A 17,816-nucleotide genomic window follows, 5' to 3' on the forward strand; every position below is an offset into this window, starting at 1 on the left:
ATAATATTTAAAACAGAATATGTTCATGGATGGTTTTGGGTTGGTGACTGCAAGAAGTGCTGTCAGATAGAATGTGCTCTATGGTCTTTTACCTTTGATTGCTCCTGGCATAGCACCTACATTAATGGGTTAATGTAAGAAAACAGGGTAATCCAACACCTAAGTAGAAAAAGTGGGTGGTAACATGGCATGACTATGTTAAATGAAGGCAAGTGGTTGTTATTCACAGTACCTGGTACAGCAGTGTGTCCAACATACTGATGCTGAAAACCCTGCCAGCGGCGAACGGCAGTCGAAACATAAATGCTAAATTAGATCCCTTCTCCCGTTCTTTCTGTATGGAAATTAAAAATAATGGAAAAAAAATTACTGCTTTTGGAGGGATTATAATACCAACTTAACGCTACTTTGAAAGAGAGCAAAAGTATAAAAATGGCTTTATTCTTAAGATAGTTTTCACAAATATGTAGCATGTTTCAATACTTTAAGTTTTTCAGGTTGAAAACTTGTTAAATGCATGTGTTGTTTCAATCATTACATCTGTAATTTGACATTCTTCCAAATCATCTTAAACAAAGATTGAGGTGTTTCAACTGTTTTTAAAGCAAAGTTCTTTTTATTCGTGATCCAAACTTCTTGGTGTTGACAGTGGACTCTCATTCAGGTTCAAAAAGTCTATTAGCAACAAGAATTATGAACAGAGGAAACAGACCAGACAGACTAGGGTAGACATTTTTTGTTTTGATACTTCTGAGGAAGAGAGGCAGAAGAACATAAATAGTTATTTGTTTTTCTGTTGACAACTCATACATAAAGAAATCACAGCAATGTGCTTCCTATTACAGAATCACAGAATTGTAGGGGTTGGAAGGGACCTCCAGAGATCATCGAGTCCAACCCCCCTGCCAAAGCAGGTTCCCTACAGTAGGTCGCACAGGTAGGCATCCAGGCAGGTCTTGAACATCTCCAGAGAAGGAGACTCCACCACCTCCCTGGGCAGCCTGTTCCAGTGCTCCGTCACCCTCACTGGTTGGAAATAATTTTTCCTATTTTAAGGAGAGATGACATCTCCAAACTGAAAGCTTGATACATCATAAAGAGCATGTTCTCAAAGTACAGAGAAGTCATGTTTTGGAATGGAGAGACACATTCATCACATACATACACCAATCTGTGCTTGGGGCTAACAGTCTCAGAGGCAGCTTTGTAGGGTGGGTATGGGGATCCTGGTGGTCTCAAATTGAACATGGATTGACAATGAGCCCTTGCTGCAAAGGCAGCTAACAGAATCCTGGGTGTTAGGAGGAGTGTTGCCAGTAGGTCAAGGGAGGCGATATCTTCCTCTCTTCTCAGCACTGGTGAGGCCAAGTGTGGAATACAGTGTATAGTTCTGGGCTCCCAGGAACATGCAGGTCATGAATGTTCTGGAGAGTCAAGCTAGTTTTACTAAGATGATCAAGATATTGGAGCATAAGGAAAGGACTCAGACAAAACAATCCCAAGACAAAGTATGGGGAGATGTGGGTGGATTGGTTGATGCTGATTTCAGGCGTACAAATATTTGAAGGGAGGATGAAAAGATGGCGGAGATAAACATGATTCTGTGATAGGTTCTTTTCAGTGGTGCCCAGTATGAGGACAAGAGGAAATGGGCATAAACTGAAATGCAAATGATTCTTTCTGAGCATATGGAAACATTTTATTGTTTTGGGTGACAAAGTAGCAAAACAGGTTGTAGAGTCCTTCCTTGGAGATGAACAAAAACTGTCTGAATGTCGTCCTGGGCAACCTACTCCAGGTGACACTGTTTGAGCAAGGGCCATTTGCAAGAAAACTTCCAGAAGTTGCTTTCAAATCCAACCATGCTCTGATTCTGTGATATGCAAAGTATAAGTCTGTTCTAGCTAGAGCATCATCCAAATGTGTTTAGGTTCGATTGCAGCATGTTTGTCATTGTTGCTTTCACCTGTTGATTCTTACTGTTTTACATCAGCAGGGTTGAAAAGGATGTCAAGGAATAGAAGTAGTTTCTAGTTAAAAGTATTTAAAGTAATTCTTGCTGTCATTAATCCACTCTTTGTAAAATGTCACCTCTGTAAAGGGGGCTTAAAAATTTTTAAAAAGTATCTCAGTACTTGTTGGTTTTTATTATTATCATTTATTCTAAGTATTCTCTATATTCTGAACAAATGCTGTTGAGTTGTATTAGAAAACACCATTTTTAGGGCAAAAATGGTCTAGAACAAGCATCTTCAAACTCGAGTGCAGACTACAGTGATGTCATTACAGTAGAAAGTTGTATACTCTACTTCTGCTCAGCATTATATAAACTAATGAAACTCATTAAGTCATATCTCATTCCTAACCAGCTTGACACAGATACTTCTAACTTGCCTTGTCAAAGAGATCACATCTCCCACTAGCAGTTCAAAGGAACTTAAAATCCTCGAAGAGGAACTTAAAATCTTAAAATTCAAAGTGGCACCAGTGACTGAAATTCTGACAAGCGCTTGTTAACTCACAAGCAGAATTCATACCAGGTGCTACCTGAATGATAGAAACTGGCCTCCAGATATCTGGCTGGGTTGAGATTACTGATTTGCTGCAGGTACTTACCCAGCTGGTAATGGGAGTACCAAAGCCTGCTGCATAGTGCAATCCAACAATCTCTGGGCTCCCACTGTGACCCACGCCATGTGAGCTGCTCTGCTAACTTTTAACATGTTAGCTACGTTCTGGCTGACTGGCTAAATAAGCTTTCCACAAACCAGCAGGTTATTCCCTAATTTGCAGGCAGGTCAAGACTACAGTTACAGGCCAATTGTTATAAATACACACACACACACATACATACTGTAAATTACTAATAAGCAGGCTTCTGTCTGTTCTTTTATAGCAGATATGTTTGTCCACCACAGTGCTTTTCTAGTTGTCAGTGTGTAAAGTGTTGTAGGTAACATGTTCAACTTCACTTTCTTTCCCAAGAATCTATTTCCATATTATTCAGCTAAGGTTTATTTATCATACGTTTCAATTAAAATAACTTATGTCCAGCCTGCTATTGCAGTTGTCGAGAGTCTATGTACAGCTTGCTACTCAGGTAAGCATACTAAAGCTAAATGGAAAAATTATCTTGTACTCCTTTGTTCTATACAGTCACACTCCTCTCTGTACTTTTATGTCACTAGGTCATAAAAAGAAAATATACCCTTACAAGTCTCCCTTGTATATGAAGTATAATTGACACAGCAATTACAGTCTAAGCCCATTAATCCCAACAGGCAACATTGTCCTGTCCACAGGAGATATTTAGAGGTGTTTGTGCAGAGAGTATATTTTTTCATGAGTAACCTCCTTACAAAAAAAAAAAAAAAAAAAAAAAAAAAATCCAGTAAAATATTTTGTTCTTTAAATACTCTTTAAAATGTGCTAGAATCTTACGTATCATTGTAGTTAGAATACTTTTGCATTGTAAGGGAAAGATCCTTTTTTTTTTTTTTTTTTTTTTTTTTTTTGACATTACAATATCAGGTTGAGCAGCATTATATTTCTGGAACAATGTAATCAGTAACAGCATGGCAGAAATGCCTGTATAACTGAGGATAATCAATAGTTTAAATGAAGAACCAGAGAAGCATGTGTTCAGATACTTAAGTTTTTGGGTTTTTTTTTTTTTCCAGAATGTAATTTCAAAAGCATCTGGTAAACTTGCTTCTCTTGTTGAATCAATAGGAAAAAAAATACTATATACTTCATTATCCTTAATAAGTTCGATGTGTTTAGACTTAGAGTTTAAATCTGCCCTTCATGGCTCAGTTTCATTGCTAAGATTTATACTGCTTCTGTGAAACATTAGACCAAATAGAAGTATTGAACTGAAATCTCAACACAAGCAAGGGAAAGAGGACTATTGTCTTGCGCAGAGGAAGAAAAAAAAAAAAGCTTGATTTTGTTGAAGTTTTTTTGCTAGTTATTTGTTTCTGCATGGTTCGAGCAAAGCTCCATATTTTTATTTATCTGTGACTCAATTTTTTTTTACCATGACAAATGCATGCATGCAAACAATGCACAAATGTTCTGGTTGAAATGGCAAAGAGTGTTTCAACAAGTGTATTTCATATAAAATTGAAGAAAGCATCATCTTAATTGTACAAAGAACACTTATTTAGAAAAGCATGCTATTGGTCTTACTGGTGTAAGCCACAGAGATGAAGACCGTATGTATTTATTTTGTAGCTCTACATCATAAATTTGAATGCTTTTCGTTTATTGCAAAGTAGAAGATAGGAATTGAAGAAAAGTTATTGTGAATGAAAGCTTGTGTGTTGTACAACAAATACTTCAGTATTAAAACCATATGAATTTCATAGCATATGTTACATTAAATTCTTTGAATCATGCCACAAAATATTTTAAAGGCAACTGTGACAATCATATGAAAAATACCATGTGAATGAGGTGTAGTGTTTATCCTTCCATCTTTTGGGGAGAATTTGCTGAGGATTCTGGTTTGGAGCCATGAAGAGGTGAGTTAGGGCAAAGGCCGTATCTTCAGAAATACTTTTGCTTTGTATCCAATGACAAACAGACCATTTGGTTTATTTTAAAACAAGAGTACATTTATTTTTCCCATTTATATTAAGATTTTTATATTGCCTCCTTTCTTTTATTACAGACTTGTTTTTCCTTTTTTCTGGCTTAAAATAGATTTGTTAGAAATGCATTTTTTACTCAGGCATCTGGTGTTGATGTTTTTTTTCCTTATTACCTGCATACTCATTGGTCTTCCAGACAATATAGCAGATGTAGAAGCCAGAAATATGTCAGAATGCCTGAAATGTTTTTTTTCCCATGTGTGATGCCCAGCAGCTCCTTCTCCGACACTTGTTTTGGAATTCATGAGAAAGGAGATATAGCTACTCAAAGAAAAAGCTTAGATCATTTCTAGGAACATAAATAAAAGAGTGTGGTATATGTGCATTTCAATGGAATGCACACATAGCTTACATAGTTTTAAGATAGTTATTAATACATTATTTACTTCATCCTCATTGTTTTATGGTTGTGGTTTGGTTCAAGTCAGGAAGTTCAAAATTATCACTTTTCTGAGTAGTAACAAATGTACACTTCTGATTTTGATAGTTCCTAGCATGTGCCATGCTTCCTCTGTATTGCTATTTAATTTATAGTTTATTTTTTGGAGGGTTGCATTTTGTCAGAACACTAGAGAATGTCTGTCTGGCTCAAGTTTTTATTGCGATTTTGCCTTTTTACTATTTAAAAATAAAAATATAGTCTAAATCATTAATACTGTAATGCCAATTACAAAGCACTATCTGCAAGCTAACCTGAAGCCCTGCTTTGGCCACTCCATCAGTGGCTGAAAGAGGTGTACGGCCCATCTCGATTTAATATATTCTCCTGCAGTTTAGACAGCAATGTGGAACTCCATGGAAGGCTGTAAATGTTTTGTACAAGCAATGTAAAGTCACTGTAAAGGAATCTACAAGTACATAATGTGACACGCACATGTTCTGGGGTCTTCCAAAAACATAAATGTGATGACGTTCAGTCGCTTTCTACAGAGAACAGTGAAATACATTGTTAGTTCTTATACTAGTTGTTGCCCATGTGAGATACAGCTGATTGAAATATAATTACAGAAACCTCTTTTTAGTCCCTTTCTTGATATAAGTAATTTGGGATTGTTATCACACCTCTGCAGTACTGTATGGTTTCTTTGATTATTTTCCTAATTGCTTCTGTTCTGGCTTTTTAGCAAGAACAGATTCATTTTTTTATTGTTGATCTGGAACTGCTATCTACAGATCTCAATTCAGCAGCAAAATGTGCATCCTTATTATTTATGCTTTTATTGTTTAACATTACTTCAGATCAGCTTCAAATCAGAGCAAAACTAAAAAGAAATGAAGACAGCGTGTTTTATCCTTAACAGAAGTTCAGAAAAGCAAACTGTCTTTGTGTGTGTCACTCCAAATAGGCAGCTATCCCAGATAGATTTTTTTGCTCACCTAATGTGTATATACTTATGCTGTGGAGGATATGAAATCAGAGTATTGTATGATGAAATGTACGCAGGGTTGCACATACTTTAAAAGATCATTTAAAGTTAAGAGTTTTTATCCTTCCATTGAAACCTGTGGTATTTAATCAGCCAGGGCATTCTAAACTCTAAGGAAGGGTAATGGTTACCTCGTATTTTTTCTTTATCCGGGACAAATGGAGAACTAAGTTTTTGAACTGCAGATGCCACATACTGGAAAAGAAGCTACTGCTATCCTTGCTGCCCCTAGTCATTAAGTTTTACATATTAAGGGAGTATGTTTAAAATAAATAATATTTGCAGCAGATAGTAGTGCACATAAGCTTCAATAGTGTGTTCTAACCTATGTCTTTCAGCTGCTGGCACTTGATGCTCTATATAAACTAGCAGTGCATGATTCCAGCCACTTCCAGCTTAATTCTTTCTGCAGTTAGCACTGAGGGGAGAGGGCAGGAGTGCTAAAATGTAGGAATCATGGGTGCCAACCTTTTTGGGTACAAGGAGTGAGGTAATAAAAATGAAAATATGCCTCCCAATGAAACTGTTCCTCTCTTCATAACAGTTTCTGTCTAGCTTTTTCATGATTCTCAATTCTGTGCAAATCAAACCACCTAAACAAGATTTAAGCTATCCTTCTGTTTTAAGCAAAGACTAAAAAATCACAAAATATCACCTACATATTTGCATTTTTTGGTCAACATGTATGCATGGATAGTCAGTACAGTTGATTGTGATAAAAACTTCTTATCATCCTGTTTCATCTAAACAAGCTGAATTTAAGAGTTCCGTTCTTGTGTAAGATACTGGGAGCTGGGCTGTGAAGATAAACTTGTGTGAAAAGGTGGTTTTCCATTACATAATACCTTACATGAACACTTGTCAAAACTATGTCACTGTTACACAGTAAATAGCAAAAATGTAGATTTAAAATTTACACCCAGATTCTAGGGCACTCACTGTGCAGCTAGGAAATGGGAGTTTTAAGTTACTTCTGCATAATAAAAATGACTTCAAACTGAACTTGGATTTTTCTACGGTAACTAAGACATACGACACAAAGAAACTGGGAGTATGCCTAGATTACTAGCAAGTGGGGGGTGGTGGATGGAGAGGGACTGGAGTGAAGAAGTCTGTTTTGAAGACCAGTGTCATGATAGTATTTGTCTTGATCTCATGAAGTAACTCAGAATGTGGCCTGTGATAGTGAAAACAATACTGAAAGTTTTCTAGGTCAGTCAGATCACCATCTCTGAAAAAGAGGTTTGTCCTGGAATTGACCAAGTTAAGCAGGTAGCTGAAGTTACTGTCTAGCAATAGTATCTTGGATGAGCCTGGGGTCACGTGTTCTTGAGCAAATTAAACTCAGCTTACCTCCCTATGGCCCTTCTGTTTGATAACTTGAAAATGCCAAACATACATGAGCCTGTATGGGTCTGTCAACGTTTAAGCAGTGTTACTATCCTTACCATTAGTAGGACTGTACTATGAAAGAGAACTGGTGCTCTCAAACTGTCATGATAATGTAACTACCAGATAAATGAAAACGCTAACAGGATATATGATTACAACACTTTTACATCAAAATGGAATACAAACTGCACATTATTCTAGGACATGTGTATGTATTAAGTGTTTAGTATATTTAACTGTTTTCTACATTTTAGAGATCTCATTACTTACCTTTTCCAATTTGGATAAAGCAAGAGAATAGCAGTCTTTGGCTCTGAATTGCATGAATCTCATATTGGCGGGGTGAGTTAGCTCTGTGATAATGCTTAGGCTCGAGAACAACCTGTATTTCAAAAGAATGTTGCAGTTTTAAGCTCCAATTAGAACAGTTCACAAATGTAAGGATCTACATAATGCTGTGACTTGTGTTCATGTCCATGTTTTTAATTAAGCACCTGAAAACTTAAGTCTTTTTGACAGCATAAAAAGCTCATATAATAGACTCTGATATAAGGCTCTAAATTTGTCATATTGTACCGATAATGCATGGCAGTCATCAACCATTTTATGTGCTTTTCTTGGAACCTGACCTTAGTGAGGTAATGTCAAATGGATTGCACAGTGCAGTTTTTTCAACTCTTTAGTCCTTGCCCTCAGTTTTGTAGGGATGAACTTCACTGAAATAATAATTCACATAGAGCCTAAATTTGGCAAAATGTATTTCAAGAACTACCTAGTAGTATGTGTGTTAATGGCATCTTACTGCAGTTTCTTTCTATGTCTGTTGAGCTTTATATATATTATTAAATCATATGATTATAGAAATGTTGGACATCGTTATGTTAGCAGTTCTGTTCCTGTGAATAACCAAATATTGTGATCATATAAGAAAAAATGGAATTAGTAAACTAGCTGAGAATCTGGACGACATCACTTAATGACATCTTGTGTGCACTGTAGTTTGAAAAGTGCTGTGTATGTTCAGTATTTTCTGTGGCAGTTTAGCTAGTGCAGTAGTTATATAAAGGCTATTACATTCTAATAAAGACTGAGCCCTTAGGGAATAGAGCCTACATAGATAGGTTAAATACATGGTAAACACACACTTGAGTTGCAACTATGGTGTGACTTCATTTATTTATTTTTTAATATATGATACAAATGAAAGCCTTGAAAATACTCTGTACATATGAACTTCTATATCTTAACTAACCTAAGGAAAAAGTCCAGAGGAAGAACATATTTCCTCTTAAAATTCTGTTATTTTCTGTGTTAATTGTGTATCACGTAGCATATAATTACTGAAGTTTCTGCTGGCTGGAAATTTTTCTGGTATTGTTGTGTTAATGGACCAGCATTCACGTTTGAAAAACAACAGTATAATAATTTAGAACTAAAAGCAAATTAAACAACTAATCTAATGATAAGATGCACATGATCTGAAGAAGATTTGCAAGTTACTAGGTTTCTGCTACAGATGGATTTAGTTAATAACCAAGTTATAAAAGAAGATTGCATAAGATCTACAAATGTGCTATCGATAAAAATTCAGACCTCTTATTTAAGAGTGCCCTCCAGTGGAAATAGGGAAAAAGCATTAGAGATTGTCAAAGCAAGATTGCCTCTTAACCCTAGTTCAAGGCACTGCCTGCAAACTTTCAACAGTACAGGCCTATTCTTTACAGAGATTTCTCTTTTCTTCTTCATTCTGTTTTCAGGGTTTTTTTGTTTGTTTGTTTTGTTTTTTCTTTTATTTAACAAAAAAATTAAAAAAAAAAAAAAAAAAAAAACTGACTTGGGAAGAGGAAACCTTAATCAGCCTTGTGGAAGACATGCTGTTGTTGAACCGATACTTAGGAATTGGACAAGTGAGAGATGGATATGAGCCGAGAGGATAAAGTATGAAAAATATGTAATGGCATCATAAAACCTTATTTGGTCCATTTATAAATTGGTACTGATTGCTAAGTGTCATATGCATGACTAACTTATTATGTACACTGTTATTAACAAATTTCTTGCAGTTTTTGAAATTTAGCCACTAAAATGTTAGATAATAAGAACTTAAAACAGGATTTCCCAAACATAAGCATTTAAATCCATTAATTAGTGTAAAGTAAGAATAAATATAAACACTTCTAGAACAGATTTTCTGCTTAAGGAAACCTGTTTTATTGAGGTGGTAGTCAGTGATTAGCTTCATATTTTACATTGAGAAAGATCTCTAGGACATAGCCAAAAACCAGTAATTGCTCCTTGTACTTTTAATCTATGCTGATTTGTTCTTTTCCACCCAAAGGATTAAAAATTTCCTTTCTAATTTGATGCAACTGTTTGAGTTGCAGCTCTTCGCTCATTTTAACTATAAATCTGGTAAGTTAGTGTTGTGTCAGAATTTTAATTGGTATGAAACAACTTCTATCCTTAAAGGTGTTAATAACTCTATCATGTTATAAACAACACATCCATCTCCTAATCAAAGCTGGATGTGGATGTACTGTTCTGACTAAACAAGAGTAATTTATTTTTAGTAATTTATGTAAATCAGGGAATAATGCCAAAACAGGCTTATTAGAATTGGCAACTTAGGCCAAACAGCATTACAGTGCACTTCCATCATCTCTTCAGGACTGCCTGCAATCCATAATGAGATCAGCTGATGTGAGTCAATGAGATTTAGATAAACTTATATAGCTTTATTTCTTATGACTCAGTTGGAATCTTTTTAATTTGTGTAAATGTTTGAGAACAGCACATATTAGTAACACTCCAGTGACGTAAAATCCTTATTTAATCCTATACATTTTGTTCATTGCCTTTGTCCATTATCTTCTTCATTACTTTCTTACAGATATTACTAAACAACAAAAAAACTTGAAAGATCTTAATTTATAAAGTTATGTTCATGTGATGAATGTAGTTTATTCTGCAGAACAGATGAATGTCACTACTTTACACTGCTTAGAAAAAATTAGTTATCCCTGCAACTTTGATATCATGTAAAAATACAGAGAATACGTTGTGTTTGAGAAGAAGTAAATTCAGGAAAAGAGGTAAAAGAACAGTTTACGAAGTTGACAAGGTTTTCTGGAAACAGTGTTAATTCTTAAAATGTGTTATTTTTATTTATTTTGAATTTGTAAGAAGGTCTATGCAGGCTTAGAATTATACTGAGCAGTTGTATGTTTCATACATGATTTACAGCTGCCATCTAGTTGTAGCTATTGTGCAGGTAAACTGAATGGTTATACAGCATGTTTTACTACTTGGATATCTATTATACGTAATGTAATATTGTGATTTTATTTTTTTAGTGTTGCACTAGGTAGAACACAACTATGGGAAATATCAACACCTACTTAACAAATTTTATTTACTTTCCATTCTATTTTTCAATTTTATATTTAGGGAAAAAATTCTGGAAATCTTAGTGATGCATATCATTGCCTCAGTGAGATATCATAGAACAATGTGGTTATTATTACACTGGAATGTTCCATGAATAAAGTTTAATTATAATTTCTAAATTTGATATGTGATTGAGATGCATCTGTGTTAAAATCAAATGCAAATTCAAAATCTCAAAGATGAAATAGACAGAACTAAAACTTCTTATGTCGCATAGATTTTGCTTCTTTTGGAGTGCATGCAGTCATGCTAGCACTAATCAACTACACAGTTGGGGAAAAAAAAAAATCTGTTGAAATACTTTGGATTTCACATGCTTATTTTTCTTGACCAAACCTTAGTAAAATAATTCACAGGAGGTTTTGGACTTAAGCACTAGATCAGGGAAGCATTTCTTAGCTGTCTGCATAGCGTATATATCTGCTTTTGTTTGTGTTTTTTTTTTTTTTTTTTTTCAAATAAACTTTCTTCACTGTTTAACGTGATTTCTATCATTTGGTACTTGTTGAATTGAGATACTTACATGAAGCATAGCTTTAATCAGGAAATGTTCTCAAATGATCTGGAGGTCTCTGAACTCTGTCTGGTTTCTTAGTTGCTTTCTTAGACTTACAGTTTTTCACTCTGAATTTAGATATTCCTTCCTGACTCTGAATATGCTATTGTCACAGGTAATACTGCACACATGTGCCTGAAAATCTGTTTTTTGTTGAAAAATCAATATTCAAAATTTATACACAATTAACTTCATACTAATGCATAAGTTGCTGCATTAGAAGGATCTGTTTTTTTGAAATTGTCTTTAGCAGCACAAGGACAGCTGCACTAAGAAAAATGTGGGGTGTTTTTTGACCTGTTTTCAAAAGTAACATTTGTTCCTTTCCTATAAACCTGAAAATTAGAAATTATCCTCAAGTTTGGGGATGAGTTTTGTCTGAGATTTCAAGAGAGTTGTGCCAAGAAAGAGTTCATAGCTAAGGCTTTTTGCTATGTGAAAAGAAAGGGGAAACAAAAATAGAAACCACACCCTCATCTGAATACAGAATGCATTATTAGGTACCTTGTGATTAATGAATATGTAAAACGAGACTGCAAAAGATCTCTTACCTGAAGAGTGTTTGAACATTTACAATGGTCTTAGCATCTGCCATGTAGTCTTCCTCAGCACTCATTGTACTTTCTTTGTCCACCACCACCATATTAGCTGCAAAGGTGACCCCACATCTTAATAAGTCATCTAGGCTTTTGTGAAGAGAAAGAGGAAGAAAGAAATGAACAAGTCACTTTAACCTGAAATGTTTAAAAGATTAGTGATGATACTGATAAATCATGTTGAGTTGCTGGTTCCCTGCAACTCCATGTACATATTATAACTTCTAGTATAGTCCGTGTCAAAAATATGAATTGAGAGAATAGAATATGAATTGTTTTCCTTTAAGTCATAGAGAATACACTTCAGGTTGTTATGGTCAGTCTCCTCTTCCTAAAATGGTAGAATTATTTCAGAAATTAAAATGAGCCTTTAACAGTTACATGGAAAGACTGTATGTCCATACATGTTTCATCAACTTGCTTCATTATAGTTATTTTTGGCAATGAATGGATCTAGAATGATTGCTCTTTACCACATTTTGTTTCAGTTTCAAAATGTTCATAAGGGTTCTAAGGGAACATCTGAAAAGCTCCTCTTTTATCTGTCAGAGTGTTGTTACAATGCCTTTAGGAACAGCTGTACATTTCACCTACTGGACAGTATCTGCTGTGAAGTTTGACCACAGAAAACCACTTCTGACAACTAAGTTACAGTTGCCAGCATGCCTTATATTTATTTCCAAAATGAAGCACATTTTGGTTGTTAGTTTCTGTAGGAAATGTTACTTTTAAAACAATTCTGGAAAAGTTTCAGAAAGTTTTTTTTTGTTTGGTTGTGTTTTGTTTTAGTTTCTGTAATAAAAGCTGCTGGGAACCAAGCGACTCTTAAGTGAAAATGGGAAGAAAGGGTATTTCATGATTTCCAGGAGAAATTGAAAAGCTACATTTTTTGCATCATTCTTTACTTCCAAGGAAGAAAAGCTATTTTGTCATTAGAATTGCTTCTCATTTGGCAGTTGATCTAATCTGTAATATTGTCTAAACTATACTGATTCAATTATTACTGTTCTCAGTGATCTTCTAAGGCTCCTAAGTTTTACGTAACCTATTCTAAATCTGTTTTGAAACTCTAGAGTAAGGAAAAGGATACACATTATTGGTGTTTATTTTACATTTTATATGTGTTCTTCCAAAACAAACACATGGTATAATTTTTGAAACCGCAATTTAACTGGTGGTTGACTACCAAAAGAAAAATTATATGACCTATATTAATAATGTCAGTGCATATGTGGAAACCTGACCTTTCTCTGAGTAATTTAATTGCTGAAATAGCAGTAATGTAATACTGAACTAGCAGTAAAATAGCAGCATATTCTAAAATGCAACTATATTTTCTGCATTTCAGAGATGAAAAAAACCGATTCATTTTTTTTCAGTTGTACCACTACTTTGAATTATTTTTAAATGTGGGGAGTTAGAATTCTAATAAGTATTTTTATAATTCCATTATCAGTATTTCTTAATATGTAACAGACTCCTGCACTACTGGAATCTGGTCAGTTACATATCTCACATCTTTTATACTCAAAGTCTGTAGATGTTTCTGCTAACTTGGTACGTTTTGGTGAAGTTCAGTCAAGCTATGGATTTCTGTAAAGATGTTTTTCTGCAGGCTACTTGCTTCTAGCAAAGAAAGGAGTGGTATATATGGGTAATCCTTTTTGCGGTTTTCTCTTCAACTTTGTGACATTTCATGCCAACTGACCATAGGACAAGTGTATTAGATATTTAAAAGGTAGCAGATGGCATTCTTAAATGCATTGGAAGTGAATTCCACAGACATTAAGAAAGAAACTTTGTATATTTTACATTGTAGCATTTAGCTAAACATGATTGATTTCTGTTGGTTATATATGATTTTAAAACATTTAAGAAAACACAGAATAAATACAAAATCTCATTACTGATGAAAATAGATGTCAAAAAATAAACTACAGAATCTGATTTTAAAGTGACTGCATTGTCAGATTTGATGCATAAGTTCATGTTAACAATACTGCAAACAAAAGAACTTTGCATAGTAATGTCTTTGGACTGTAGTCCTCAGGTTTACGCATTCATTTCTTAAAAAGAAATAAAACACACCTCAGAACAAATGAAAAAAAACCTGTAGGAAGTGATTTCCTTTTGAAAGTAAAACCAGTAATTTTTATTAGAATTTAATCTTCCAAGTTAATTAAAAATGGTCTTTGGGTTATTAATTATTTTAGATACTGTGAGTCAATTCAATTAGTCTGCTTCTATGAATTTTCTGTAACTTTTATAGGATTAAAACCTTAAAAAAAAAGTAGCTATTAACAACCCAAGACACATTTTTGCTTTAGAAAAACACATCTAGTAAGTAAAAAACATGTCTATAGACCCACTGCAGGTCTCACAGTGACCAAGGTATTGCCAAGACAAATCTGCAGCTCTATTGCTATTATAAGCAGTTTTAAAGCCCCTGTTAAAACAGGATGAAAATTTTAAAATGTTGAATATTTAAAATTTTCATTGAAAGAATAGGTTCTGCTACTTCTGGGCAGGAAATAAATTATTTGATGTCTGTGTGGAGAATGAGTACTGTGGCCTTGCAGCTCCACCTTAAAAGCAGCCATGTAGTGAAGCAAACTATTTTCTACTTTGATTTGACACTAGGCACGTGAGCTTACTAAAATGCTACTGAGCCATTGCTCCTCTCTCCCCTTTGTCATTTCTGCCTGATTTTTCTGTTAAATGTATGTTGCTGAGCTTAGATATGCAAATATATACCAGCAGAATTTCTGAAGACAAATATTGGAGTAGGCGAATATTTTATGTAGGGGAAATTTAAGACTGTTGGACACATTTAAACTCATTAGTTTTAGTGTTGTTTGTGTTCTATAGCTGTTTTACATAAGCCTAGTCTGTAAATGATAAAGGGTGTCACTAGAATCAGTGCTATTACCTGGCAATTTCTAGAGACGTACTAAATACTTATTAAAATAAATGTTAATGCTTGGGTTTTGAAGATACTAAACTGTGTTCCCTGTCATACTTTATACTGACAATATCCTCTAGAAGTCAGAAATTTGAAATCTCAAACTATAGCACACAGACACACAGACCATGCATGCAGATAGATCATCTTCAAATATAACGCACACGTAGACATGCAATGACAATACACAAAACAAGCCACTGACCACTACAATGTTAAGTTTTCTAACAGTTACTTCACCTACTTGTCGATAGAGCCCACCATGTAGTAAACCATTGGAAACCAACAGATTGCATCCAGAAAATGCATATCTGGCCTAAGCAGCAGATGGGATTACAAAATGAAACACAATATCACAACAGCAGCATCTCTTCTAAAATACTTCAAAAAAAAAAAAAAAAAAAAAAAACAAAAAAAAAAAAAAAACAACCTTGGAAGTATTATGTCTTTACACAGGTAATAGAAAACTGTGAAATAACAGTGCTGTAACCGTAAAGGATGATCAGAATGATCACATGCTTATTAATAAATGCACCTCTTAAATCAGAAAATTTATGGCACAGTACAATTTCAAATATTAAAATGAGTGGTTGATTTCAAAGACACGCTGCCAAGTTGTTTTCCAGTGCACGAATTAGGGATACTAAAAATAAGCAGTGAAACCTTAATGAAAATGTGGAGTAGAATCTTTGAGTTACAGCTAATAACTCTGATTTAAGTTAATGAGAAAAATTTTGAAGAAAAATATTATTTTAAAAACAATGTGTGAAATAAAGTTTTATTGTTTCTTTATTCATAAATTTTATTGGATTTCTTCTTGCATATCGGGAAACAACTGAAATCTCAAAAAATGCCACGTATAGGTAACAGAATACTGTAATAGTGGGTTGATAAAAAGAAAATAGGATTATAACAAAAAGGCATAGGCAGGATCATCAAAGGTGGTTGGATTCCTGAGTCCAGTGAAAGAAATTGCAAAATGCCAATTGACATGAATGGCACCAAGACCTCAGCCTAATGCATGTATAGAAAGCATGCTGGCTTTTCAGGAGGGACTCTGCAACACTGAATGCTGGGAGGAGCCACTGCAAATGCAGTGTAGAAGGTAGAGAAATAAGGGTTCTAATTTAATTATCAGCCAAAACTTTTTGCCATTAAAAAGGAAATTTAGGTGTAAAATTATAGCACTGAAGTGTGTTAGCTCATGCGCCGTTGTGGAAAAGATAGCAAGCACTAGAGGGCACTCTGTGTTCACATCACAGCTTAAGCATCACTTTGTAACAAACTTGAAAAACCAGAAATCTTTAAAGAGCAATTCAAGCTTTCACCAAATCATGTAATTCATTTTATGCCATAACATATATACACTTAAAACCTTTGCTTTGCAAACACAAGTGTATACAGCTTCATTAAAAAGCTGTTTGAGGCTAAAGTAGAACACTTCATTGCAGATCTTTGCATAAAAAATTGCTTGTAATAAACCAGAGCACATACATGCAAACCAAAGTGTCATTTTAGTATCAATATCTGTACAGCGCATCTTCTGATGTAATTTCTTTAAGTCATAGTTCAACCTCATATTCCTTATCTGGCTAGCCTCCATTTTTGTGTCTTTCAAATTGTGGTTCTAAGTATGTAAGCAGCACCAAAGAGCTGCAATTGCAAGTAAGTTCTTTAGCAGTACTATGGTTCTCCCCCAGCCTCTGCCCCCCCCCCCAAAAAAAACAGCAATTAATTATTTATATTCAGATTATTAAGCAGTACTCTTGTCAGAAGGTTTTTTCTTAAAGTTTAAAAAGCTAATGCAAAAAAGGCTAATAATTTTAGTGATCTCCACACAGGTGTGGTATTAACAACAACATTACGGGTTCATGTTATTGCAGAGAAAGGGAATTAGAAAGTGGATCCTACTGGCCTAAAGAACTACTTATCTTAGAGTCTAAAATTGTTACAAATATTCCAATTAAGGCCATTAAGTGACTTGTTGTAAAAGCAGTGTTTGAAGTGCAGTTTCATAGCTACAAAAATGACTAGCTACACGAATTGACTTTTTTACTGTGCTTACAAGGTTAATTTTAGCGACTATTCATATTACTTTAAATATTTTAATATTTCATTGAAACATCACCTGTGAAGAATAAGGATATTAGAATGTAATACAGCCATTTACAGTCAGGAGAAAGTCAGTTTTGCATATAACAATATAGGTTCTATATTTTTTCATTTTTTGCAAAGATGTACGTGCCATAATGTTTTTGATTTTAAGTTGGCCATCTGAAGAGTGATCACCTATCAAAGTAATGATAAAACGATTTTAAAATGTATCACAAAGAAAAAAAAGAGACAGAAATATATTTAAAATCTACATACGGGTTATCCAGGAGTAATACAATGGGATTGAGTTCTTTTTTCGGTCTGTAATAAGCTCTAAGTGGGACGATAAAATTATATAAGCCATTTCCAGCAGTTTCTGCTGCAACAATAATCAATTTATTTTTGAATCCGTAGGCTTTGGCATCTTCATAGTAGTTATGCTGGCACCCCTAAAATTAAAACGAGAAACAAGTTCAGTGGATATGAATGAAGAGGTTTAGTGGAATGGAAGGTTTTACCACTAGAAATAGAAAATTGTATCAGCCGACCTGAAACAGATCTGATTAGATAGATGCAAATGCTTGGAGATGAAAAAGGATGAGAAACTTAGTCCGTGACAAAGCTCACATCTAAGCAAAAAATGTTCAGATGCAGCAGACAAATGTGAATGCAGTTTTATCCAATACC

The 17,816-nt window shown here is 34.4% G+C and overlaps 1 protein-coding gene across 3 annotated transcripts in view; it reads right to left on the minus strand.

Moving 5' to 3' along the window:
- The window catches only part of KCNT2 (potassium sodium-activated channel subfamily T member 2), a 117,922-nt gene that overhangs the window by 10,754 nt on the left and 89,352 nt on the right, over window positions 1–17,816 (minus strand). For all 3 annotated transcript variants that reach the window (XM_042873727.1, XM_042873726.1, XM_042873728.1), the window contains 4 exons: window positions 17,406–17,578; window positions 12,029–12,163; window positions 7,745–7,856; window positions 233–334 (listed from right to left, as the gene is read on the minus strand). In XM_042873727.1, the coding sequence (XP_042729661.1) occupies window positions 233–334; window positions 7,745–7,856; window positions 12,029–12,163; window positions 17,406–17,578 (522 nt within the window). The remainder of the gene's footprint in view (window positions 1–232; window positions 335–7,744; window positions 7,857–12,028; window positions 12,164–17,405; window positions 17,579–17,816) is intronic.

The sequence above is a fragment of the Lagopus leucura genome, unplaced genomic scaffold, assembly GCF_019238085.1.
Source record: "Lagopus leucura isolate 7727_CA_CO unplaced genomic scaffold, USGS_WTPT01 Super-Scaffold_100009, whole genome shotgun sequence".
Taxonomy (NCBI): Eukaryota; Metazoa; Chordata; class Aves; order Galliformes; family Phasianidae; genus Lagopus; species Lagopus leucura.